At 43.4% G+C, this 26,133-nt stretch overlaps 1 protein-coding gene across 2 annotated transcripts in view; it reads left to right on the forward strand.

The window, feature by feature from the left end:
* The window catches only part of micu2 (mitochondrial calcium uptake 2), an 80,543-nt gene that overhangs the window by 37,581 nt on the left and 16,829 nt on the right, over nucleotides 1-26,133 (forward strand). Inside the window, exons 2-5 of one of the 2 annotated variants that reach the window (XM_088638419.1) lie at nucleotides 6,178-6,307; nucleotides 20,908-20,940; nucleotides 24,714-24,745; nucleotides 25,234-25,309. In XM_088638419.1, coding sequence (XP_088494545.1) covers nucleotides 6,178-6,307; nucleotides 20,908-20,940; nucleotides 24,714-24,745; nucleotides 25,234-25,309 — 271 coding nt within the window. The remainder of the gene's footprint in view (nucleotides 1-6,177; nucleotides 6,308-20,907; nucleotides 20,941-24,713; nucleotides 24,746-25,233; nucleotides 25,310-26,133) is intronic. The other variant, XM_088638420.1, reaches the window with a different exon arrangement.

Raw genomic sequence — 26,133 nt, forward strand, 5'->3', positions numbered from 1 at the left:
ACAGGAGGCGAAGAGTTAAAAACAATTTGTATAGAATTTAATCAGAACCCTAACGAGGGGCCTGCCATTTACACATTTCACTCAAGCGGTTGTGTGTGATTAATTAAACGGAACAGTATGAAGACAAATGAGTTTGTATTCTTTTTAAGTGCTGGAATGCATTACAGTTATTAAACATGATTGAAACGAGTGTGCCTAGGGTCGTTCTTGAGTGGAGACCAAAGTTAAGCAGACCTTGTAGCATGTACTATTTCCTCTCTTTAATGCCTTATTCTCAGGGCAGTATCCATCTTCATCATTTGCCTTTCTTCTCTTCTTTTGGGCAAACCCACAATAAATTTGAGCTTATCTACTGAAATGTTGCCTGTGACCTAGGGCATTTCAAACAACCTGCCTGTGTCTCCCCAGTAAATTACTGTACTCACAAAGCCCCCTAGCAGAGATGAGAAAAACTGGACTTTTAAGGGAAACAGGCTTACTGTAAAAGAAAACAATAATACAGTACTTTAATATTGTTTTAGGAATTCCCTTCAGCTACTGTAGCAGACGTTAAGTTTATGAAACTAGAAACTGTAGATCATTTGACTGCAGATCAGTTCCTAGTTCAATTCCAACTACCCCAAAGACCAGAGTCTTTAGTGCCACATACTGTACTGTGGGTTGAGATTGAAAGAAGAGTGGAACATTAGGAGTTAAGGGGCTTTTGAAAGGTTGGAGAAGGTTTTTTGTGTGTTCTGTGACACTTTGTAAGCTAAAATACTGTTAGACCACATGCAGTTCATATTGCTGCAATCTAGTTCTTCTAAACTTCTGCTTGTCTTTTATCTACAGTTGTATATTTTTCAACTTGTTGTTGCTGCAGCTGTTCTGTGTTGATGATTTTGGTGATTCCTTAAATGTCTTTATATCGGAGCATACATGCAAATAAGCATTCCATTGCACTTGTGCATATGACAGATATACTGAACTGATCTAAAGACAGGGACTAATGACTAGTTTTAAGACTTATTAACGCAGGGTATAAATTTTGTACTGAGAGTCCAGTCCAAAGTCTTCGGAGTTTTATGAAGGAAGTTTCTTTAGACCGTGGGTTAATAAAGAACAAGCTGCAGATGAAAACTTGTGCTTTCCTTTTCTTGTCCCAGAAGGATACGGTGCAGTCCCTGGCCTGCAGGCTTTTGCATTAATCATTGATGAAATGTATCATTTGAGAATCAGGTGTGACATTACTATATGTTATCTTATTGCTGTTTATCAGATGCTTGGAATTCCTTGGCAGAATACACCATGTCATCACCTGAGAATGAGTGAGAAATGGAGTGTGCCCTGCTCTTACATTGCAAATTCTTTGGCAGAAAGCAAACAAGCTCAGTGTTAATATTGTAACACACTGGGATGCCATGAGCCAAAATTTCATGTAGCACATTGAGCTCAGCATTGGAAAAGGAATGCACTTTGGAATGCATTATAACCAACCATTGCTTTTCTGACAGAGCTCCCTTCTATAGAGTGACTGCTGTACGCAGGCTTCCCAAAACACAGATCTGATATTGTAGTATTTTTGTGCAGTTCCTTATAAGGAGTCAGTTTGTCTTTGCTTTTCTTCAGTGGGGCCTAAAAGCAATTCTGCATTATTCCAAGAGATTGCTTAATGATTTGCTAAGCAAACATTCCTGTCTTGAAGTGCATGTTTTCCACACAGGCAGGTAGGTGCATGCAGAAACATTCTGTGTATTAACAGCTAAACGTCTCTGCTACCGAGTGGATTGAGAATGTTAACAGTGTTGTAGCTGGATTTTGGGAAGAGGAATGAGGGGCACTCTCTAGTTTTATGATGTTTTGAAGCAGAAAACAGTGATCTTTTAAGTTCTTCCAGTGTCACGTTTATCAAAGATATTGTGTTTAAAGAATTGGGGCTGCAGTATATTTAACCCTCAGCATAATTACACTAATGTACAATATATAAAGTAAGCAGGCTTTTATGATTATCTACCATGAACACCCAGCCATAGTAATAATACTCATTATTATGGTCTGTCACTGAGCATTTTCTAAATTATTATGGGCTTTTGCTGCTCAAGGAAAAATAAAAAATGTCTACAGTTATTCTTAGAGTTTCAGTTATTGCTGGAGAACCTGTCTATCACATTTCCTTTCGGCAATGTAGTTCTTCTAATGAAATTGATTTTTTCCCCCACTGGAAATTGCTTTGCTACCAATGAATCTATTGATTGGGTTTAAATTATTTAAAGGGTTAACCTCACATTTTGTGCATGAAAAAAATGTATAACAGATTTAGAATTAAAAAATATAAAATATGCCTTGTGTTAATAAGCAGAGTCATATTTGTCACATAATTGTTTTATTGTGTGTTGAACTCAGAGCAATGCTGAGTAGCAGTCCAACAGGTCACTGGCTGTATCAGAGCTACATAAATTCTCCACATTGTTTGTAGGTGTAAAACTGCTGTAATTGCTCTGAAATTGTTATAACCCTCTTTAATCTCAGTACCTCCTTGGCTCTGAAAAGCAAGCCTGCTACATTTCAGCCTCCCCCTGCAATCCTGTGTGGAATAGGATAGCTTCTTTTTCAAGAGAAAAAAAAACATCAACTGATAAGACTTACAGCTCTTACTCGTGTGGTATTACACAGAATAAAAACTCTTCTCATATTCTTGGAAGAATCCCACAGTCTTCTGTCCTGATTTAGGCAGTGACCTTTTACTGCACATCATCCAGTTACTGTATGTTATCTTGGGTCTTCCCCTGCACACGTGTTTTTATATATTTAACTCACTGTTAGCGTTCAGAAACGAGCGGCTTCTGTACCGTCAGCTAGAATACTGACATTGATTTTTTGATTTGTTGCTAAAAAAGTCCACGCAAACGTTACGGCAGCTTGTAGCTACCCTGTCGGAAACTCGGACCATTCCAGCCACAAGGGCCTGTGGGGGGCTTCCTGTCTGATATACCATGCCTTATCACATACCTTTCTAATCCACAAGACTGGAAACCCTACTTTTCAAACAATCTGCCCTTAGACTTTACCCGGAGGTATGCAGTTAGTACAGAAGTTGCAAGGTGTATTGATTCAATGTTGAAGCAGAGTGACCATCCAGGTTGGAACTGGGGAGCTGTGGAGACCAGACAATGCCTGCATTCTGCAGTGCTCCCAATAAAAAAAAAAGATCATGTACACCAAAAATGTGGAGCAGACCTGTTTTTTATCAGTGATATTCTATTATCAGTGCCCTCTGATAGCAGGAAACCTCACTGAATCCACACGGACACATAATTATATCTGCCATGCTGTTAATTTTCATTTTTTTCCACAAGACTCGCATGCTTTCAGATACAGTATATGTTTCTTGTTTTGGGTTAAGATGTTCTTTGCTTTTTGGAGGAGGTACGATGTACAGAGGTTTTGTCTGATCTCCCCCCCCCCCCCCATTAGAGTCACTTGAATCTAGTGGTATTTATATTTCCTCATCATTTACCTTGTCATAGTGGTACTTTGTTTTGCAACAAGGTGTCTGTAGGTTTTCTGGGTTTCTTGAAAGCAGGAGCAACAGGTGGGCAAAGTTGTGAAATTATTGCAGTTAAGCCAGTCATTAGCTGATTTGGCTCGTTAGGAGTTGAGTTGCAATGAAAACCTGGATCAGGACTGGACTGATAAAACTGCCATAAATCAGCAGTTTATGAAGATGGAAGATCAAGAGCGAGTTTCATCATTTAAAAAAGTTCAGTAGTTCAGCTAATTCAGGGCTGGCACACTGGTCCTTGAAGGCTCAGGGTTATCGGTTTTGTCCTTTCAAATGATATCTACACAGCAGAATTGAATGAGTTAATTGTGGTCAGTACAAAATGGTTTGGAGGGTTATGATTTAAGGATGGTGGCCTCCCCTCTGCTGGGGTAAGAGTTCACTTGTGTGCTTTGTATAGTGCCTGCACCATCGCATTAAACAGCTAAAATATTTGCATTAATTGATTTGTCCTCTTTTATCTGCTGATACATTCAGGTTAATTCCAAAGGCTACAAAAGGTTGTCTTGCAATCAAACAGATCCCCCCCCCCCACCGACCTCCCCGCCGATTCTGAAAGACCCCAGATGCCAGTCTGGCTCTGTCAGGAGCTCACTTCTCATTTCATTTACTGGCACTGGTCCTGCAATTGTGCTTTAAGTTGCTGCTGTACCATTCAGTCCCAGCTTTTACGCACTGTTTAATCAGCTCACTTTGTCTGCCAAGCCATCTTTCTGTGGGTTTGCCCATGATTAAGTAACTAAACTAATGCCCTGCGCCGTGCAGTATCTAAAGAATTAACTTTGTACTTCGTCTCGCTCAATAGCTCGAAGTCTGTAAGGAAGCTGAGTGGTTTGAAAATATTGTTGCAAAGCAGATTAAACTAATTCAAGATTTTCTTTTAACTTTTTGGCACTGGCTGTTGAATAGAAGTGACCTCAAAGCTGGGAATGAATAGCCCATTTATTTGTTTTTTCTCCTTTGCTTTGTAAATGCAGAGCTGTTGAAATGAATCTGCTCAAGCCTCTGTTGCAAGGGGCTTTAGGTTGTGGCTTTAGCTACAGACTTCACTGATAAAGTCAAAAGAGTCTGACAAATTGGGGGCTTTAATGAAAGTGAATTATGTTGCTGTGCTACTATTTATGCAGTATGTTCTCCTAAAATATCTAGCATGGGTTCCATCACTGTAATATTATATTCATTCTAACATTACAACATTTTACAATCATGTACATTTTTTACTGTTCTCAAAAAGCAGGTGTGTACTAAGGAATGCCAGTCCAGAAATGTCCTTTGTACTGAAGTCAAACAGAATCCATTATAGCACTCTAAATGACAGTATGATTAAGTGATATATTCTTTGGAAACTCCTTATTTACCTCCACGGTTTTTAAAAGTACAGCAAGAGTAGTAGTAAAGGGGATGTTTAAAAACCATGGAAAGCTAGCTTTTTGCATGCTAAAGAAATGCAGTTCAGTTTTGTTTGTGTGGTGTGAGAGCTGAAGTGTTGGGTTTTTGCGGTTGCTTATATTGAATCAGATCCCAGTGATGTATTTGTCCACTGCAGTCGGCCTGAGCGCAGTGGATACTGCGGTCTGTGTTTTTCTGCTCTGTGTAGAAGTGATAGGCACGTCCTTCTTTCATTCTGCTACGGCACATGGGTGAAGTCACTTCCCCGCCCCCTCTCCCTCCATGCTGTAGTTCAGGCACACTGATTTAATCATGGGGATACTTTAGGAAAATGCATCTGACACAAATTGCCACATTATTTTTCAACAGCCTTGTTGAGCAACCTGCTGTACTTTCCCCCAGCGATGGCCACATGAAGTAGGTGTCCATAATTGGAGCTTAGGAAAGATGGCTTAAAATATTCCCTGAAACATTTACCTAGGGAGTTCCGTATGGGTTTTATTTTAGCTCTGCACTTCCACTGCAGTCTGCCACCCTTCACAGCAATGCATCCAGCAAAGAGGATGCAAGTGTGAGGGAGGTTTCTATCCTAGGGAAGGACACCACCTACTTCTGCTGCCTATGCTGGGAGTACTCCCTTTCCTGGCTTTCGCTTTGATCTCACCGTGATGATTGCACATTGCTAAACTGGTGAAACTCTGGGACCTTCTTTCCCATGTTTAATTAAGAAATGAAAGGCCGGCCGGCACTGGGAGAATATTCTCCTTTCTGTGCGTTTGAGGTGGGTATAGTCGTTTTAGAAACCAGTTGTTTCTGCCGTGTTCCGGGTGCCTCCTATATATACTGATGCAGCCGGTTTGCAGACCCTGGCTGTGACGGGCCGGGCGCTCAGCTCCCCGTCAGCGGTGAGACTTTGCGATAATTAATACGCGATTCCAGAGCCCAGCTGGCCAGTTCATTATTCTTTACCGCCTCCGCTAGGTCGCGTACCTGCTGTACGCAAAAGGGTGCTGGGGGTGGTAGAAACATGGGGCGGTGTTTATTTGTGTCCCTCAGTGCCACGCCGCGCTTCCCTCTGGAGGCCCGTGATGGTGACCGCAGCTGGCGGCTGGTCCTGGTGGCACAGATTGGGGGGCGGTACCCCCACGCGCCCGCAGCCCCCCCGGCGTGGCCCGGCGTGAGACCCTGTGCCCGCAGGCCGCTCCTCCTCCTCCTCTGACCGCCCTCTCCCTGCCTTGACCCCGCAGAGCCGAAAGGACAGCCTGTTCTCCCCCCGGCGGCTGCGCTTCGACCAGTTCGCCTCGGTGCGGTACGAGGGGGAGCCCTTCATGACCCCGAGGGACTTCCTCTACTCCGTCATGCTGGAGCACGTGGACCGTAAGTAGCCCCCCCTCGGCCCCCACACGACGAGCAGGTGGCGTCTCCTCCGCGCCGGCGCCCTGTCCCCCTTGCCACGCCGATGAGCCAGGACTTGGGATGAGTTACGACGGCATGGCAAATCGGCTTCTTTTTTTTTCATTTCAACATTTCAGATACAGGCAAAAACGAGCGCTTTACTCTCCTCAGCTGACGTGTGGGATTAATTGCACGTGTGGCCGCGGTGCTGTGAGGTGACACAGAGAGCAGCCGGGGCACATTATGAAGCCAGGAAAATGAGTAACAATGCATGTTTGAAAGACCTCGCCTGCAGCTGCCAATTAGGATGAATCCACAGCAGCCATCCAGAACTGGTTTTGAAGTGATTGCTCAAGAGTAGCTGCACTGACCATACTGCTATTAATTAGTAATGAAATTGTTTTACAGTAAGCAATGCCATGTCATCTTACAGTAAAACATTTACTGAAATCATTTCATCACCGCACAGAATAAATAAGCCAGTGATCGCTTTAGCCGTGTTTTTTTTTTTCCCCAACCATCTGGGACAGCAGTTTGCACACTGTAATGAAAGGTAATTCAATTTCCTAGTCTGTCTGTATGACGGACTTCATCATCTATTCCTGACCTGTGCTTCCGATGACAGGCTAGCCCAAGCTTCATCTATCAGATTTACTGATTTGGATTTCAGAGAAAGTCACATGAAATGTAATATTTCTGAAGGGTCAGCAGTTAATTAATTCAGATTGTTTAGGGTGTGAGATGAGATCCCCACGTTATTTAACTACTAGTAACCAGTCGGGAAAGACGGGCCAAATCACCTTCTCTCATTTAAAACCTTTCTTACGTTCATATGTATTGCTGCAATACCTTGGAGTGGTGCTTCTGTTGGACTGAGTCATGTTCTAAAATATTATTTTCTCAGGAATTATAAAATAATAGTGCGAGACATTTACTACCAGACTGGGCTTCCTCCCCAGAAGCACTCCAGAACCGAGCCACTGAACACTGCATTTAACTGTCTTCTGAGCTGGCTAGGTGATGAGATTGCTGATTGCAGTATTTAATTGTTTGTAATGCATGTTTTTGTAGGAAGGTACATTTCCTTGGCAGAGATTTAACAAGGAATGTAAAAGCAAAATAATTCGCTGTGAACAGTTTTTCTTTTGATGTACTTCAGAGCAATGTGGAGGCCTTAGTTTATCAATCAATTCTTCTAGCCAAGAGCTCCAAAGCAATGTCAGAGGTGTTTAACCACACAGCATCATGTGCTGACACTTAAAATAGGTCAAAAATGTTTTGGCTAATTTTCAGGGCACGCTGAGGCATATTCCCTGTTTACCTTGTACTAGTTTCAAATGTAAATTGATAAGTCTATAATTTAAAATCCCTTGTTCTTAAAATTACTTGTATGTCTCTTGACACTTGAACAGTCATTTTAGGTTTTCGGCATATAGTACAGTTTGACAATCGTGGCTTTTATTTATTTTTTTAAGAAGAATTTTCTTGAAGGTGAGATTATGCACCTCAGGAAATCACCTGTTTGAACAAAGGCTATATAGATGTAAAGTTGTTTTAAAAGAACCCCACGGTTTTCATAGCATGTTAAGAATTACCCTAAAGAATCGGCTCTGTAAACTTGACTCTTGAGTTTGCATGAGGTATTATCCCTGAAAGCTGCAGAAGTGAACTTGTCTCTGAAATACGACCAACCGCATGTATTTCTGAGTTGCAATTGAGGTAAATGTTGTCAGTGAACGTCCATAAAAAAGAAAGTCATTGTGTTCTGTCACAAACACAGCTGTTTGTCACGGATGATGGGAGTGTCATGCCCTCCCAGGAACTGATTTAGACAGCATCTTTTTTTGTCTGAAACCTAACATATCCTATCTCAAAACTCTGTTATTACAAAGATTGCTTGTATAACTGATAGCATACTACTTTTCAACTTTGCATTCAGTACAATGCATGGTTTCATAAAATTGTGATAATGTACTGTATAGTGATTGATGTATCACACCTTCATCATGATGACTTGCCCAAAGCTGAATAAAACACCGGCAAATACTGTGCCGGTTATAAATATGGATGGGTAGAGATGGATTCGTGAATTGTTCTCCGTTTAAGGTAATTGCTGACATTGAACAGGTGTCCTATGAAATTAATACGTCAAGGCCCCCAGACTGAACTAATATCAGTTGCAAACATGACTAGCTAATGAGAGCCTGGCAACAGGTTTTGACTCCTGTAGCTCTTGGAAACAGTTAACAGCCCCTTTGCCTTTAGCAGGTACCAGCCTACATTTATGACAGAGAATAGGTACATTTTCATACCGCTTCCTAAATGTGTCAGATGTTCTTTGCAAACAGTACAATCACTTCCAATTCACTGGGGAAAATGGAGGAATCGAAGCCCAAAAGACAACTTGTATGCTTCATACGTACTTGGTGGTTGAACCTGTGAAGAGCAAATGCAGAGTAAGAACTGTAAATTGTCCTCAGAACGTTCCTTTTCCACGTGCACCGCCAGAAGGGACCTCTCTTTGTTTCTCCCAGCAGAGCAGCACCTGTGCCTACAGGTGTTTCTCTCGGAGCCTGGCACTGCAGCGTGCCCTTGCCAGCCGTGACTTTCTAGAAACTGCACCCCTTCAGAGTAGCTGAGCCAGCCTGTACGGTGCTATAAAGTGTTTTACAAGCTGAGTGAACGTGTGCAGAAAGGTTCCCGACCTCATTTCAGGGGCAGGTAACCTCCTCTTGTATCACATAATTGCTGATACGGTCAGGAATTTGTGAGATCACTGCGTTCTCTACCAATCACATCACACCTGTGAGCCCTGTGTTGACCAGAAGGTGTCACAGGGGATATTTACAGTCTGACAAGTAAACAGTCCTAGCTGATAAGGAGGGACTTTGTATTTTAGCCTTACTGCTTCTGAAAAGAGATCAAGGACTGTAGATTTTGGCCAAAAATAATAACAGGACGGATTAGGGACTGTCGTGATTATGCTTGGAAAAACGTGGCCATTAGCAACCAGGTGAATGTTATGTTCTTCAAATTGAAGCAAAGATACTACCATTTTGCATCTGAGAAATGCTTTTAAACCATTCATTTTTAAAGATGGCCCAGCATATGCAGAATAAAATGACCCATACATGTTGGATTCATTAAAACAGGCTTTCAAAGAAAGGTATGTTTGAATTTCATTGAGCACACCATGATCAATTCAACTGACATTAAGAAACCTTTTTTTTTTTCAAATGGAAAGTGTGAAAGCTGAATGGAGAGGAAGTCTCTCAAGAACGGCAGGAATATCCTGAACACAGAGCAGAGAGCAGAGCTCCCCTGAACACAGAGCAGAGTGCAGAGCTGCAACTGAACACAGAGCACTGAGCTGCACACGAACAGAGTGAAAATGTCCCAAACACAGGGCACGTATAACCCTGTTTCCACAGTCAATGCCGGCCTGGTGCAGCCTGATCTGATATATTTATTCAAACACATGGCGTAAGAAAACTAAAAACAAACGTGCATTATAATAGATTTGACTAAATGTAAGCATGCTGCCTTGGATTTTTGATCATTGCGCCTTAACACAGCAAACCCTGCTCAGAAAGCCATGTACCATGTAACTGGATTACGAGAATTTTGAAAGATTATGTAGCTTTAGGATTTTGGCTCTTGTTCACATTACTCTTGCAATAAATACGCCTGTTGAAATGACTCCTAGGCTTGAATCTACTGTATATAGTATGAATTTTTAGTAATGTAGAACCCACAATGCAGCTTTTGATACCACTAATTGGTGTGACTAAAATGAGTCTCACATCAGTTGTCCTAGAAAATTGAAATTGTTACTGTTGACAGTGGGGGAAAAAAAAAAACATTAGACTGAAAAAGGGTTCAGTTAATCTGTTTTTGATGTACCATATTTCAAGTGTGAGACGTAATTCAATATTTATGAAAATCATAGCTTGGGGGGAGAGAGATGGTCAAAAAGTCTGAGGAAGCAACGAATTAAGAACCCTACGTGGTATTGTGTACAGAATGAACCTCCTGATGAAAAATGAAACCAGCATCCATTATGTAAAAAGAAGGGCATCTTTTGCATGTTTTGGGGTTGAATTATTCATATATATGTTTTGAGACGTGAAGGACGCCTAGATAGGAAGAATTGAAAGAACAACTTGGCATCTCTGGGTATCACCAACATCCTTATCCATACAGTATCTCTCCCCTCAGGAACCTACTGATAGATAAGCACTCTAGGGGTTACTCATGTACTGTAGATGCAGTGAGAGACATAGCCAGTATTTTGGGGTATAGCGTTTGCTGGAAGAGAGGGGTCAATAATTTGAGAAAAATCTTTGTTAAACTATTTGTTTTACACTTTTAACAATTGGGAGGCGTTGGGGAGGAGGAGCAGGAGCAAAGAAATGTCGAACAGACCTCTTACTTCGAAAACCCTCGCTGCCTGTAATATTTGCTTTATCACAGTATCAGCTTCGTCTACAGTAAATATACATTAATCATTTACAGCATGTTCTTAAAGGACTGTTTAAAAGCAGAGGAAGTAAGATTTGACTTAACTTGGCAAAGCGATAATATTGACAAAGAAAAAGCACACTGGGAAATGTTGCCATCTGTGGCTTTGTGTTTCATTGAACCGGATGCAGGGTGTAAGGGCTTGCACTGAAGATCGTATTTAGACATTTTTAATTGTGTAAATGTATGTCGCCAAGTGGTCCCAAGGCAGATTTAACTTAAACTTTGGGGACGGTGCATTCCGCCATATTGAAAAGACCCTTTTGCTTTGTTAAGCAGCACGTGAAGAAAGCAGACTGCAGCTGTGAGTGCAGCGCTGTCGCGAGCCCTGACGCTTGTTGTAAAAGGCCTGGCCTGCTGGTTTTTAATACAGGGCCAGCTTTAAGAGCTCTTCAAAGTTCCAGGACGTTCAGCAGTATGAAAGCCGACGCTCAGGAGAAAAGAAGAAGCTGCACTGTAATATTAATCCAAAGAGGCTGACAGGCTCTCCAAAAAGAGCTGAAGAGGGCAGGTAGAGATGCGAGGCCCATAACGATCAAAATACTTGAAGTTAGCCACCAAGTTGCTTTAATTCCGTGCTGAACATTATACTGTATGTCAGTATGTTACTTTTTTAGAAATGTGTGAAGTCTAGGAATGTTGGATTGTTCAAGGCAATCGGAGTGCTGAGAAAACTCTTTGACATTAGAGTGATCATGAATTTTTTTATCAGTCAGATCGGCACGCCAGAGAAGACTCCCTTGGAACCGGGCCAGTCGAAGCTGTTGCTGATCACACTGGTTCTTAGCAGACTAGCTGTTAACACCTAAAATGCAAGGCTGTCTTGTTAGGTTTTTCATCAGGGTTGCTTTGTTGTTGTTGGGTTTTTTTCGAGGGTAGGTTGTGTCTGAGGAATCATTTGACTTTTCACTGACACCTTGGTGATTTCTGTGGCAGTTAAAGACAATCCTCTTGTACACTTTGCTGCAAAACCCTTGAGGCCTATAAACATGCTGTTTTGAAACAAAAAAAAAACTCAATAGCGTATTGAATGGTAAAAAAGGTGCTGAAAACTAAAATCAAACAAAGATGATGGGTTGGTAACAATTTTCAAGCATGTGTACTCTTTTCTAACCCTGATCAGTTACGTGCAGCTTGGTCCCACATTCTCTGGAGCTGTAGAATATCATTTTCTTATTAATAGAACTGTTTGCATTGATGTTTTTTAGTGCAGGATAGCAAGTGTAAATTCAAAGTGAAACTAGTCTGCACACTCAAGTTTGATGGGTTTTTGAAGATCATGTTCGGTGTGTGTGATTTTATAAAACAATAAACAATAGGAAGTCAAAATACAAAATATAACAAAATATTTTTAGATTTGCAAAGCACCAGGCATTAAATTGAATCTTGGTTACTTAACTAGCATCTAATTTGTGGCTGCGGCTTCCTAATACTAAAAGCCACGTTCGCAATACTAAATAAAAATGCAATGTGAGCACATAAAATAATTCACTCTCTGTATCTGTTGAGCTTTGACATTAATGGCATCTCTGAGATTGTAGCAATGTTTTTTTATGAACATAATATCAGAAGAGATGAGACTCATTTGGTAGTAATAATAATAATAAACTTTATTTTATATAGTGCCTTTAAAGGTGGCTTCTCAAAGCGCTTTACAGAATGACAACAGCAACAACAACAATTAAAAATAAACAATAAAAAATACACAAGATAAACACGATGAGTATGTGCAGAGGAGACAGTAGATGGGGGTACTGGATACAGCAGGAGCAGAGGGGTAAAGAATGGAACCAGTTAAGTAAAGGCCCTTCTAAAGATGAAGGTTTTGAGTCTGGATTTGAAGGAGTTTAGAGAAGGTGTCTCTCTGATATCCTTTGGGAGAGAATTCCAGACCTTAGGTGCATAACAGGAGAAGGCCCTGTCAACAATAGAGTGTAGACGGGCTTGGGGGACAGTTAAGAGACCAGAGTTAGAGGAGCGGAGGTTGCGAGATGGGGAGTAGGGCGATAATAGTTCAGACGGGTACTGAGGTGCCGAGCCATGCAGAGCCTTATGCTGTAGGTGAGCATGAGGATTTTGAAGTCAACACGAAACTTGAAACTTTTGAAAACCCCTCTAAAATAAGGAAAGGAATAAATAAAATGTACAGTCTTGAACAGTTACTGCTTCCTTCCAAACAAATGAGGGAACAGCAACTCTGAATAGTTGTAATACTTCCTTTTTTTTAAATCTGTGCAGCATTAAGCTGTGCATGTTTGTTGGGTAATGCAGCTTCTGATACAGGTGGTACTTTATTTTTCCATTAAAGTTGGCAAATGCGCTTTCGTTAAAAAAAAAAATGCCGTCCTAGTCTTTTAAAGGTAGAGCAATGAGGCCTCTCTCTGCTTTCTTAACCACCATGCCTTAAAGTAAATATCTTTTACTCAAACCTCTTTCATGGCAGCCCCATACGAGGGGCAAATGACGGTCATTTGAAACGCAGTGCATGTGGTTAGCCAGCTGTTTACAGGTTGACTCATCCCAGCTGAGGCCAGATCTGTTTGTTTCTGCGTGTGGGAAGCGAGATCTGGGTGCAGTGGCACAAGGCCCCAAACCTGTACACATACACATTTTCTGTGCACTTTCTCCCTTCTGGAGAAAGTGAATTTTTCAAATCAAAAGAGGCTGTCATGGTGAATAGTGAAGGCTTCCCTCTGTCACATCTGCGCTTGCTTGCTGTTGCTGCAAGCCGCTGGGCACTGCTGCTTTTCTGCCAGGGAAGACTTCTTGCCAAGTGAAGAGCCTGGACAGACGGGATGCGTTTTAAATGCCTTCAGACTTATTTAATGTGGGAAGTGTGATGAATGGAGTGGATTTCAGGTAAAAAGTTTTGTGGAGGCTGAAGATTATTATTGGGTTAAACACCTGTAGCATTAATCCCTTAATTTACGCTGGGAGATTCCCCTGACCAAGAAAAACTCACCGCCTGCAGCAAATCGGCTGAGTTCGCTTTTCAGAGATCCCCGTGGCATTGGCCCGAGAGGCAGCCCATAAGGGTTCGCTTTTCCTCTTCCCACATTTCCAGCTGCCTCAGGAGAAACGTCTACAGGAGGAAGGTTTCCAAACCTCCCAGTGGTTCTATTTTTATGTTGTGTTGTCGGAAAGGTTTGTGCATGCTTTCAAGTCCTCGACTTTAACATTAGAGTCACATTAGAAAACGTCAGAATGGGAGAAAAGGCGCAGACTCTGCAGAAAGGGGAAATATTTGGTGAGGCCTGATGGGGTTTTTCTGCTCAAACAAACTTCTTTCAAGTGAAACAGCTCTTGACTTTCACTGGTGTTGCTCCCAGGGAAGAGCTGTTTAAAGTGGTTTGGCACAAAACTGAGTTTTGGTGTGACCAGGTCATGATCAGATACCAGACATGTCATATAAGCAAACATCTTCGAACCCCTTGCATTAGCCTGCCATGTGCAGGTTCAGCACAGACATCCTGGGTTCAACACTGACAGTCAAAACAATGACTAGGCCACAGGATTTTGAACCACTCTGCAAAACACATCAGAACAAACCATTCAGTACTCCTAAAGGCCTCCAGGGGTGCTTCTAGATTAGAGACGCTGGGTGGTCTAATGGTAAACATCACGGACCAGGAACAGCTGAAATAGACTCATTTTTAGCTCCTTTTTCGGCTCCTGGCCTTCTGGGCAAAACTCTTGAATCCACTCCTGCCATGTCGTCCTGTAAAAATCCTTTGGTGTCTTTGGACAATTCTACTTCAAACAGTATTCTGTTGCAGCTCTGCTCTGCTAGCTTCCAAATTGCGGTGTTGTGAAAACCAAGGAGAAGCTGTAAATCAATACAGTAAACATCGTGCAATTGCCATTTTTTTTTACCCTGATGCGCTGATTTTGCTTTTCTTGAGGTGGAATTCAGCCAAACAGTTTTATGTCGGTGCTTGTCTGAGCAGTAGATTCTGAATATATGAATATAAGAAGAAAGGTCCTGAAGAGGAGGCCATTCAACCCATCTAGTCCATCAGTAGTTAGTAGTTAATTGATCCAAAGATCTCATCCTGTCGTTTCTCGAAAGAAGCCTGGGTATCGCCCGGGAAACTTGTTCCACACTCCCACCACCCTCGGCGAAAGCAAGTGCCTCCTGTTCTCAGATTTAAATGCACTTCTGTGTAGTTTGTACTTCTGCCCTCGCGTTGGAGCTTCACAGAGTTCAGAAGAAGTCTGCTGGGGTGACTTTGTCAGTGCCTTTGAGGATTTTGAATGCCAGGATCTGGTCACTTCTTCTGTGTTCAAGACTAAAAAGATTAAGTTCTTTTAGCCTGGGAATGTAGGGATATTGTTTTGAGAATGTTAAATCTCCCTGGCTATCCACTCATTGGGGTTATAGAAGGAAAACCATGCTCGTCTGAACCAAATGGTCACAATAGCCTTTTAACTCTCTTTAAATGTTGTTGCGGGTTGACTGTGTAAGTATTTTAAAGACTGGACAGCATATATAGACACACATTCTGGTTGATTAGCGATAAGTTGTTGAGTTCAGTCATATTTGTAGATAATGAAGGTAACATATATCTTTATTTCCCTCGGTTTGATTGAGTGGATGTGCATGCTTAAATCCTACTTTCAGATAGCTATTCTCCAACATTCCTTAGTGCTCTGCTTAGATTTCACAAAAGACATTTTTTTTAAAAAGCCCAGATGATTAAATGAATGGTTTCTAAAATCTCACTTGACACGTCATTTTGAGATCCCCATGTTTATTTTGTTAATGTCTTGTATTAGAAAGCCCTATTAAAGCCTGCTGTCATTCACATGAAAGCCTTGGATGGAAGCAGATAAGGGATCAGATTTTAAAAGACTTGTGCCCACATGCGCTGAACAAGCAGCTGTTTTTTTCTGTTTTCTCCTCCTTGGAAACCACTGTGACAAAGCTAACTCCGTGCCTAGGAGGGGAGTAAAGGTTTAAAAATAAAGTTTTAAGGCGGAGGCATTGTAAGCAGTGATTGTATTATAAACAGCCTCTGTCCGTTGTCAACCCATCTTCTTCGGAAACTTTTTGTGAGAGCTTGAAGAATGTCTCTGAATTTAGTTTTTTTTTTTACTCTGCAGTGAATGCATTTCTTTTTCCGCACAGATTTTTCTCTTCCTATGAGACTATTTCAGTAAATATGGAATTTTGTGACTCAGAAGTAATGCAGCCTATTTCAAGAATTCACTTAAAGGCTTCCAGTTGGCAACCAGCTCTTCGAGTTTAGTCTTCGACGCCATGGCTGTGTCGTTGTTTCTTATGGTTTGTGTGGAGGCGGCTGCTGTCCCATCAGCGACCTGCAGAAAGCTGAGTTAAGGAGACGGAAGGTCCAGAGCTGGTTTGCTCCCTGATGCGCTCCTAGAGAAAGTCTGCCTCCCCTTGAGTGTCGCTTATCTAGGACAGCAGGGCCGCTGGGCCACACGGCATGTCTCGGGACAGAGGCAGGCTCGGAGGGAGGGGCTGCCCGTCTGTGGCACCTTGTCCTCCCAGGTAGTGAATAAAACAGGAACCCGCAGTGCTGCCCCCGAGGAGGCCGGGCGACTGCAGCACGAGACACCTCAGTGCTCCCGAGGAGGACAGGGCTCCTGCTCCTGGAGGGCCCCAGTGAGCTGGAAACACAGCTGCCGCGCATACCTCGCATTCTTTCCTACCCATCGCTCGTGAAGAGCAGGGTACATTATTCAAGTGTCGATTCACGCAGTTATGATTTGCTGTTTTTTCAGGACCCGTATTAAAATGTGAAAGCCAGACAAAAAGCAGAAGACCAGGCTCTGAAACGCTACCTCACAAATGGACGTCTTTTGTAGTGTGGTGCCGTGTGTCTTCAGAAGTGTTTTTTGACGCCTGGTATAAAAATAACTTATGTGAAACCCACTTAATACCCCTTGCTCATTCACTCGCATTCATGTTCGTGTTCACTACTCTACTGCTTTTAAGCAACATCAGTTCTGTTTCATCTGACGAGTAAAACAGCTTTCATAACCTGCTGCCACAGGGAGCGTCTTAATTCATCCCAGTCAGAAGCTGTTAAAAACAAACTATTTTGCAAAGACTATAAGGTTTGTAATAGATAACAATAAGCTTTGCCTTAAGGAATGAATTACACTGCATTTACAATAAGAGGATAAGGAATTCTCAACAATCTTGCATTGCAAATAAAGCCAAGATTAATTTGGGGTGAATATCGATTTTCTCCTTGGACACAGCAAGCAGGCAGTGTGAGACTGCAGGAGTCACGATCACCAGTTTGGTGCTGATCCGGCCACACTACACCGGAGTGAGCATTCTCACCATGGCTTACAAGAGAAAAGGAGACATGAGCTTCTGTGAGGCTTTGCCTGTGCGTATGCAACGCGTCCAGATCCTAGTCATTATGCGCCGCAGATGAAGAAGAGCTGTTAGCGGCTAATGTAGCAGAATTTGCATTAATGTCAATTGATGTTAATGCAGTTTAAGAGGCCTTGCATTTTTTTCTGTCATTAAAAGCCAGATAGAACAGTTGGGAATTTCTGCACCAGTATAAAATATTTGACTTATTCAGTAATATAAAACACATTTTCGCCAATCGAGGCAACACCAACTGCTTTATATTAAGCGCAGTGCACACTGGGGCAAAGTACTTAAAATGTCTGTTCTTTATTTTTAGTCCTAGTTTGATTTTTTTAAATACACGCACCTTACAGATCTGTCCGTTATCTCAGTGCTATACGCATTGGCATCTTGTTTGTCACATTTGCACGCTGAGAAACAGCGATAGGGAGCAGAGATGATAATAGGAGCTGAGGCAGTAGGTGTGCACATAATGGAGCTGTCAGTGATGTGATAAGAGAGCTGTCTGGGGTTTGTGAACCTTGTCATGGGACTCCATAGAAAGTGCCAAGGACATCTCTTGAACGATCTCTCCCTCCCTGCCTCCAAAATGGATGGTGTTCAGTCTTCCCCTTAAAGAACTACTGGTGGAGACTGAACACCATCCATTACCACAGCTACTGTACATACTGGACTATTGTACTGCCTTTTTCCAAAATATGTTTTGGAGGTACTTGTGAATTGTTTTGAAGTGGGTTATTTAACCAAACCATCATAATCTAAATGGATTCCCCAGCACAGAATAAGAAGTAGAGAAGAGTTTCAGTGTTGCAGAGACCCCAAAAAGAGCAGGAGCACCTCAGTAACAGTATGTCCTACCTCAAAAAGAGCAAGGGTGTAACCCAAGTGTCCTGGCCAAATTTCCCCCTGGACTTTACCAATCATGGCCTCCTAATAATCCCCATCTCTGAACTGGCTTCATCACTCTGTTCTCCTCTGCACTGAGAGCTGGTGTGTGGGGAGTGTACTGGTGCACTATGACTGCCATTGCATCATCCAGGTGGAGGGGAGACCCCATTACTTGTAAGGCGGTTTGAGTGGAGTGTCCAGAAAAGCGCCATAAAAGTGTAAGCAATTATTATTAATGACCTGATCTTCAGAACACTTCCTGTCCTGTGGTGGGTTCTCAGTAGAGTTCTTTAAGAAGTGAAGTTTTCAAAATCTTCAAAGGCACTTATAAAAGTCACCCCATTACACTTCCTCAGACTGAACAGTGAAACACAGTTCATACTGCGCTAGTGGAAACTAGGAAAAGTGCTTTTAAAACTGGGAACAGCCAGCATTTCTGTACCCCAAAGGTTGTAGGAGTATGGCACAAGCTACAAGTCGATACCCTGGCTTCTTTGAGGAAAGAGCTGGATGAGACCTTGGGCTGAATTAACGGTCAGCTACCCAACTACCAAACTTCTGGATGAGTCAACATTAGTGAAAAGGAAAATGGAATCATAAGGAGTCCACGTGTTCTCAAAGTTTCATCTGAAAGTCATTCTTGTATTAAGCAGTGATACAGGTTGCTCTTCCTCTGTGGTTCTGCAAGCTTTGCAGTGAACAGTTTCACCGGATGTGTATAAGGGCTTCCCAGCCCTGCGCTGCATGAGTGCTGCCTCTGCCAGGCCTGCAGCGCCTGTGGAAGGTGACTTTAGCTGTCAGCAAGCCTCAGACACCAGCTGTAGCAAGTTTGGAGCACAAGCACATTACTGATTTCCAGTGGTGATGTACTGTAAGTGTCCCAGCCAACAGAGAAACAAGCCTTCTTGCACAAAATGCAACATGGACACCAGGAGCAATCCCCTTTAAGTGTGCATCTAGAGTCAGGCTATGGTTTCCCATTTTCCAATGATTTCTTCTCTTTTTTGTGTGGAAAAACTAGAATTTTCTGTGCTTGTTGGCAGTCCTTCATGAGGACACAGAACTGGTTTGCAGTTTTCATCCATCTTTCCCTCTGTGCATTCTCAATAACCGCTTTGTCCTCCGAGGGTCGCGGCCCAGCTGGCACAGAGCAGAATGCCGGTCGCTGAGCTGGAGAGCATGTTTTGTGCTGTGGGAGGAGCACCTGGAGAAAACCCACAGGCACATGGGAGGAACACGCCAGAGGCCTCCTGGTGCAGACTCAAACCCAAGACTGAGAGCCGTGAGGCAGCAGTGCCACCCTTACTAAAGAAATCTTGCAAATGAGCAATTATATATTTTTAGAAGACAACATTGTTTTACTTTTGTCACTGCATAATGCTTAATTGTACAGATCAACCGGTCGTTTTAGAGATACCATCTCGATGGAGTTCTTTGTCCTGTTTGTTTTTTTTTGGTAATGGGGCATCCAAACCTGAAACAGAGGACAAAAAAATACTCTCTCGCAGCACTGCTGGAGTTGAAAGTTCATGTTTCTTTAGAATTTAACAAATTATTTTACTAGTGTTATATGCTATAATACTTTATTTATAGTTTAATAATATTTAACTTGCTCAAGTGTCATTGGCTTATGACATTCACTAGAAGTTTGGAAGAGAAAGGTTAGGGTACCGTCATGACTGGGGAAAAAAACACCAAACCCTTTTCAACTTTAAAATTATTTAGAGAGCGGAGAAATTGTCCATTGTAGAGCTGGTCAACGGGATGGAGTCTTGACCCAGGACTGGACAGTGCTCTCTCTTTCCCTGACACTGTATGCCCTTTCGTGGCCTGGAGTTAGGCTCGCGGTGGTCAGGCACCGGTGGCAGCAAAGACCCCAAGACCCCAAACTTCATCATCTCTTGCACTGACAGCGTTATCTGTCCAGTGTGTCAGAATAAAGAATCTCCTGCATTCTGGTTCATGTTTGTGTAGGTTACTGACTGTGTCCAAGCTGATGGTATTTGAATGAATTGCATTGTTATAACCCCAGTGCTTAGCATTGTGCACTGTTGTGCTTTATTGAAAGGCTGCAGTGCTTGCGTGTGATGTTTGTGTTGACGTGTGAGTGCAGATCCCCCCGTTACCCTGCTACCCTGTCCCCGGCTGCTGCTTCGTGTGAGGGTGGAGGCTGCCATCTGCGAGGCTCACGTTTCCCCTCCGTGGCTTTCCTTTGATGCTGCGGTTGAATTTTGACACCAAAAATTGTGCCGCTTGGCGATAGAAGGATGCTCTTGTTGAAATTCAGTCATCGGCATCAGTCACGGAGGACGTGCAATTAAGTCGTGCCATGAACCGCTCTCATGAAGATTTCCTCAAGCGGTATGGATGTGGATGTCTCCCACTCCCCTCTGGAGCTTTGAATTTTGTTTCCTTCTTCCCATTTAACCAGTTTCTCTCACAAAACACACAATACCGATTTTACCTACAAGTGTTGTCCTAGAGCTGTGCCTGTGAATATCCCTGTGTTCTAAAGTGGTTTCACATCTTAAAGCAGATACAGTATACAGCACAGCCTTACACAAATCCTAAAGTGCTTAGAGTAAAAAGTCACAAAATGTCAAGCCATTTTATGTACAGTATTTTCTGTCTGTTCTTCACTGGTCTTACTGTGTCTTTTTACATGAAACATCATGAAGTCAGGGAATGTTCCTGACCAGTTTCATGTCTCTTTCCTTGCCTGCATATCTGTGAATTAAGACTGCATTGCTGAAGACTGAGGTATTCTCCTAATCTTCAGTATATCATTAAACTCTTCTCATTTCTTTTTTCCCCCCTTCAGAGGAGCACAGCTGGACAAATGATTCTGAGAGAGGTCAGATATGAGTAAAGTTATCTTATGTTAAATTTTTCATTTTCATTTTTTTTTTAAAATCCTGCATGTCAGAGGCTGAATTCTCATGTGGAGGAGTGTTCTCATCGGTTTTATAATCCCACCTCCCAGGTTGTAGCTTGGAATCACATCCCATTTTTTTAGGATAATACATACTAAAATGTCCAATATATCAATTGGAATGGAGCAGCCCCCCTTGCTGTGGCTTTTACCAGCGCCCTCCACATGAGAACAGTCTGTACTCCCAGGTACAGTCCGCATGGAAGAGCCTGTTAACATGGAGGTAAGATCCCTCTCAGACGTTGCATCTGTTTGCATGATGATTTTCAGCCAACAGCTCTGGTACAAATTAAAAGGTGGTTTTACACTTAGCTGTTATTGCAGTCCTTCTTTGCTTCCTCGTAAATTAATTGCATAATTCGTATGAGGTGCAGGCAGTGTTGCTATTGATTAAATGACATTTCAGCATTTCTGTTGAATTTAGAGAAGTCAGTGAGCAGGTACAAAAAGAAAAAAAAAGGACGTTACCCATTGCTGTGTGTGCTTAATAAGCCCGATAAAAGCTACTTTGTTCGCTGTGTTACATTAGGAAGTTTGTTTAACAGCAGTAATTGCTAAGTGTCAGCCCACCCCTAAGACTTCATTTTTCTTTTTTTTTAAAAAAGGCTACAAGCAGCTGCAAAGTCCGAGGTGCGGGTTTATTTTTTGAAGCTTTAGTTTGCCCAACAGGGCCTCCATCAGATCAAAAACAGTTTGGCTTTGGACAGCTCTTCCGGCGCTGAATGATGGATCATTAAGAGTACAGACGTACTGCCCACTGTACTGCTCAGCACAATCTGGGGGTTCTGGCGTATGGTCTACCACTGCTGTGTGATGAAGGGCTCAGACTTCAAGACTGCCCGGGTTCCCTTACTCCAGCGAAAGCAGATGAGCTTCCATCTTGAAGTGCCAGTCCCAGAGCAGGTCCTCTTGCGTCTGGGGGGGAGCTCTGCGTTGCAGTGCTTTGTGTTTTTAAACTGGCGCCCCTCTCTTGGGCCCAGTCGCTGCCCCAGACAGTGTCGTCAGCGCTGAGGGGCAGCGTGAGGGTCACCTGTCACTAACCACGTCTGTCATCGATGTGACCGAGAGTCTTCTCTCCCTGTCTGTCATACTCAAGACCTGGCACAGGCCCCTGAAGAAATCGGGAGGAATGCAGTGTAGGTGCACATACCCTGAGTATACTGGTGATGAGCACTTGGGACTGTTTGCCTAAACAAATGGAATCTCAGCTGTGTGTAATGCTTAAATCATCCCACTGTTTTGCTTCTCCTTCTTCCGTCAGCTGAAAATATTACTTCAGCCCCGTTTAAAATATAGCTTGTAAAACTATTTTAATTCCATGAGGTCAGAGGTAAAGAAAATGCTATCATCTGTTTGTAGCAGATAACTCTGACTGTAGAAAGTCAGGCCCTCTTGATCTTTAAAGTAGGAGTAAGAAATGGTTCATTTCATCTTTCAGTGTTGAGGATAAACTGTTTTTCTCAGTCAGTAGTGGTCTTCAGCAGTATGCCTGACCCCACAGGTTATGCTCAGCAGTATTATGTAATGAACCTAAATTATAAAAATATTGCTTTTGCTTAAAAATGCAAAAGAAGTTTAAAGCAAAAATTTTCTGTTCCATTTATGTTTCCAATTTTAATTTTAATGCAGTTCTTCAGGGCAGGAAACCTCCTTTTGTATGTTCAAGGCTCATTCTCATCCGCCTTCTGTACAGGAAGCAGAATTCCTGCAGCATCAAATTGGAAAATATTCCAACATTCCAAAATCACTTTTATCACAAAATCACAAAATCTAATAACAATCTTGTAGTAAAAGAGTGAAATGTTTTGCACTGTGTAAATAACTGGTTTGCTACAGAAACAGGCCTTCGTTCTGGTTTCGAGCAGACCTCCTCTAGTGATGCTGCACTTCCCAGTGACACCAGTAATCGCAGGAAGATCACACTGGAGCCTTCAAGGCATCGGGAATCATGTGCTTTCTCAAAATGCCCACAGGCGCTGTGTGGGAAAGAGTACCGTGGCTTTACAGCGTGATTGTGGAGTGTAGATTAAAGGCTGTGCTCTATTCATGTACAGTACATGGCGACGCCAGCGTAGGCTCAGTGCCTCCCTAGGTGCCATAACCCTGGTCTGGAGAAGTGCTGACCAGGCCCTGCCCCGGCCTTCAGTAACACTACCGATTGAACTGTGTCCTTGCTACGGCCTGCTTTTCAGCCCTGAAGGAGGAGCTGTTCTCCGGTACAGAAAGGTTGAGAAACAGTGCCATAAGCGACTACCGATTTACTGTCTGTTCTCTCCTTCCCCCTCACAGCCGGTGGCGAGTAGGCAGGGTCACTAGCTTGCTCAGTGCCACGCCCATGAAGTCCTACTAACCCACTGGCTGACACCTTGACTGATCCTTGCATGTGCTGTCGCTCGGTGATCGAACGCCAGGCCCAGGCCTTGATGCATGCACGTCAATGCACCATTGTTGTTGTCTGTGCCTTGTGCTCGCTGTTGTGTTTTTTAACCCAGCTTTGAACATGTTATTTTGAAAAAGTACAGCATTGTTACGTACGCTGAGATTTGTAACCCTTTCCGAGACAACTGCCCTTACCCTCATCTCCAGACAGCTGAATACTATCAGCCGGAATTGTTTCACACGTTTATCCAGAGTGACTTGCAGAGATTACAGCGACCTGTTTTTGTGACTTACGTATTGAGGTGCCTGTTTATCTAGCTGGGTTTGCTGGAAGAATTTGGGAACCCCATGCTCAAGGGTACAGCCCCTGTGCCTCTGAAAGACCAGCATCCTGAACTCCCCCAAATCACAGGAGGACATTGTGTGTCTGTAACACACTCATTTAAATCTTTAACACCGGAAAAACACATGCAAATTACTAACACGCAGTAGTATAAGAGGTATCATATCTGAAAGACCTTTGGATACGCACCTCAAAATATATAGTACACTTGTTAGTTCCTTTTTCACTGTGCTGCAAGAGCTCAGAGTAGATAGTCCAATCCGTTCAGTTTTCCCTTCCAGAACATAGAAAGTCCATTTAAGCCACTTTTCAGGCACTTTTTGTTCTAAAAACAGATCAGAGGATAGTCTTCCCCATGATATGCTCATGTATAAAACATGATTCTCTCAAGCTCTGTCTTTTAATAGCTCTTGTAAACTGAAATTTTTCAGACTTCTTGCTGATTTTTCAGTCCTGCAATTGAAAGAAATGGTTATGTATCACACAAAGCAACCTCTGTACGCTTTTAAACATCTCCCCGCATCACAGAGCTCAATAGTCCTTCTTTTGTTTGACTAAACCCCTGTTTGTCTCACGCTGGTAATAAAACAAGCCTCGATAATACGCTAAAGTAATTAAGACGCAACAAGCATGATCTGCATTTCTGCAAGTACGTATAACCCGGACTGGCTCTGATGGATTGCTGCCAGAAAGCCGCCCGGCAGCTTCCTGTCCAGAAGGAATGTGTTCTGACCGTACCTATTCTGTATTTATTCAGGCTGATGGTAGCAGTGGACAGGACAAGGGTGGGAGCCCGTTCTGGGTATAGGCCTCGAGCTTGTAGCTCAGGATGTGACTCTGTCAGACAGGATAGAGCAGTCTGCTTTCTCAGCTCCTCATCTGTAGTGCAGGGCAGTACTCTCGGGCCAGCATCAGCTGGCAAATTGACAGATAAGTGAAGATTAATGCTGAATTCTCCATTCTTGTTTTGCAGGCAAGCTGCACAAAAAAATGCTGACCAAAGAGGTGAGCATCGTGTAAAGGCTTAGTAAAATAAAAATCCCAGTGAAGATGGAGATTTCTTCCACATTGCAGCACCCAGTACCATCCCCTCTTATCACAGATCTTGGAGAGAGATTCAGCTGCAGGAGGAGAGCTATCAGACACCCTGTGTCAGAATTATCATACAAGGATGTGGAGGAACAAGTCATGGTTAATTCCACATAGAAAACTAGAAACAAGAAACGCTATTTCTTCAGCTTCACACAGCTTCAGGCTGACAGTTGAAGAAGGCTCAACAGCCGGAATGTTGTGTTTCTCCTTTCTACTTTCCCACGTGGAATAAACCTTTGCTTGTTCCTTTGCCACCAACATAGGTCGACACAGCCCCCCCACTCGAGCACCCCAAGATGTGAACCTCCTAAATGCCTCTCTGCTTTAATGTCCAGAGGGATGCTGCTACTACAAAGACACAGAGTTTCCTTCTAATCTGCCCCCTTTTGTGGTCCACCCAGGAAGTGCATGGCATGCTGAACATTGCATCGAAAACGAAGCCCAGCAGCGGTCTCTTCAGGAACCTGGGCGATTATGGTAAGTGCCCAGCTCAGGCCTCGAACTCTACACAGACACAGGTTCTGTCTTCGTAGGCCTTGATACTCTGCTGTAAGAGCGAGAGTAATAAGAGTGAGAGTCCTGTGACGCAGTGGGATTAGTCAAGTCTGGCTTACGCTGAAGGGCTTTGGCAGAGCTGCCATCAGTAAGAGTGGAGGAATACAAAAGTCTGCCTCTGGCACCCATGACTGGAATACCGAAAGGGTTTTCAGCCCTGGCTTGTTCCAGTTCTGTCTTCTGAAACACCTCGGATTCGAACTTTCCCAGCGAGGTGCTGCCCGCCGCCGGCTGGTGTTGGGCGTCTTCTGTGAGGCGCTGAGAAGAAAAGCCGTGCCCCGTGCGTTAGGACCTGGATACGGCCTGGGAGAAGTCTCGTGCAGCGTCCCAGCAGCCCTGAGACTGCGCTCTGTTCCGAGGCAGTCTAGGTGTCGGGCAAGCGGATGTTCCCTGATTACACACGGAGACCTGACGCGATCTGAGGTGGCAGCTCCACCCTGAGCCTTTCTGGGGAGCTCTCTCGGGCCCGCCCTCACACCCCTGAGGCCGGGAGTCAGCAGGGCAGGGTCTGCTCCGCCCCCTGGACGGCAGTCCCGAGCTCGGCGAGGGCCCCACCGGTGGCTGGGGCCCCGGGATCAGGGAAGCCCGCCTGTCTTCTCCACTCTGCTCGTGGCTAACCATCACAGCACCACACCTTGGGTGGTGACGCCTCCTTCTAGTCCAGCCCTGGAAGGGCGTTACTGATTTTGCTCTCCATTCTTTCAAAATACAGACAGTTATTTTTAGGAAACATCCCAAAGTCTGAG

The sequence above is a fragment of the Lepisosteus platostomus genome, chromosome 7 (assembly GCF_059453375.1).
Source record: "Lepisosteus platostomus isolate fLepPlt1 chromosome 7, fLepPlt1.hap1, whole genome shotgun sequence".
Classification (NCBI taxonomy): Eukaryota; Metazoa; Chordata; class Actinopteri; order Semionotiformes; family Lepisosteidae; genus Lepisosteus; species Lepisosteus platostomus.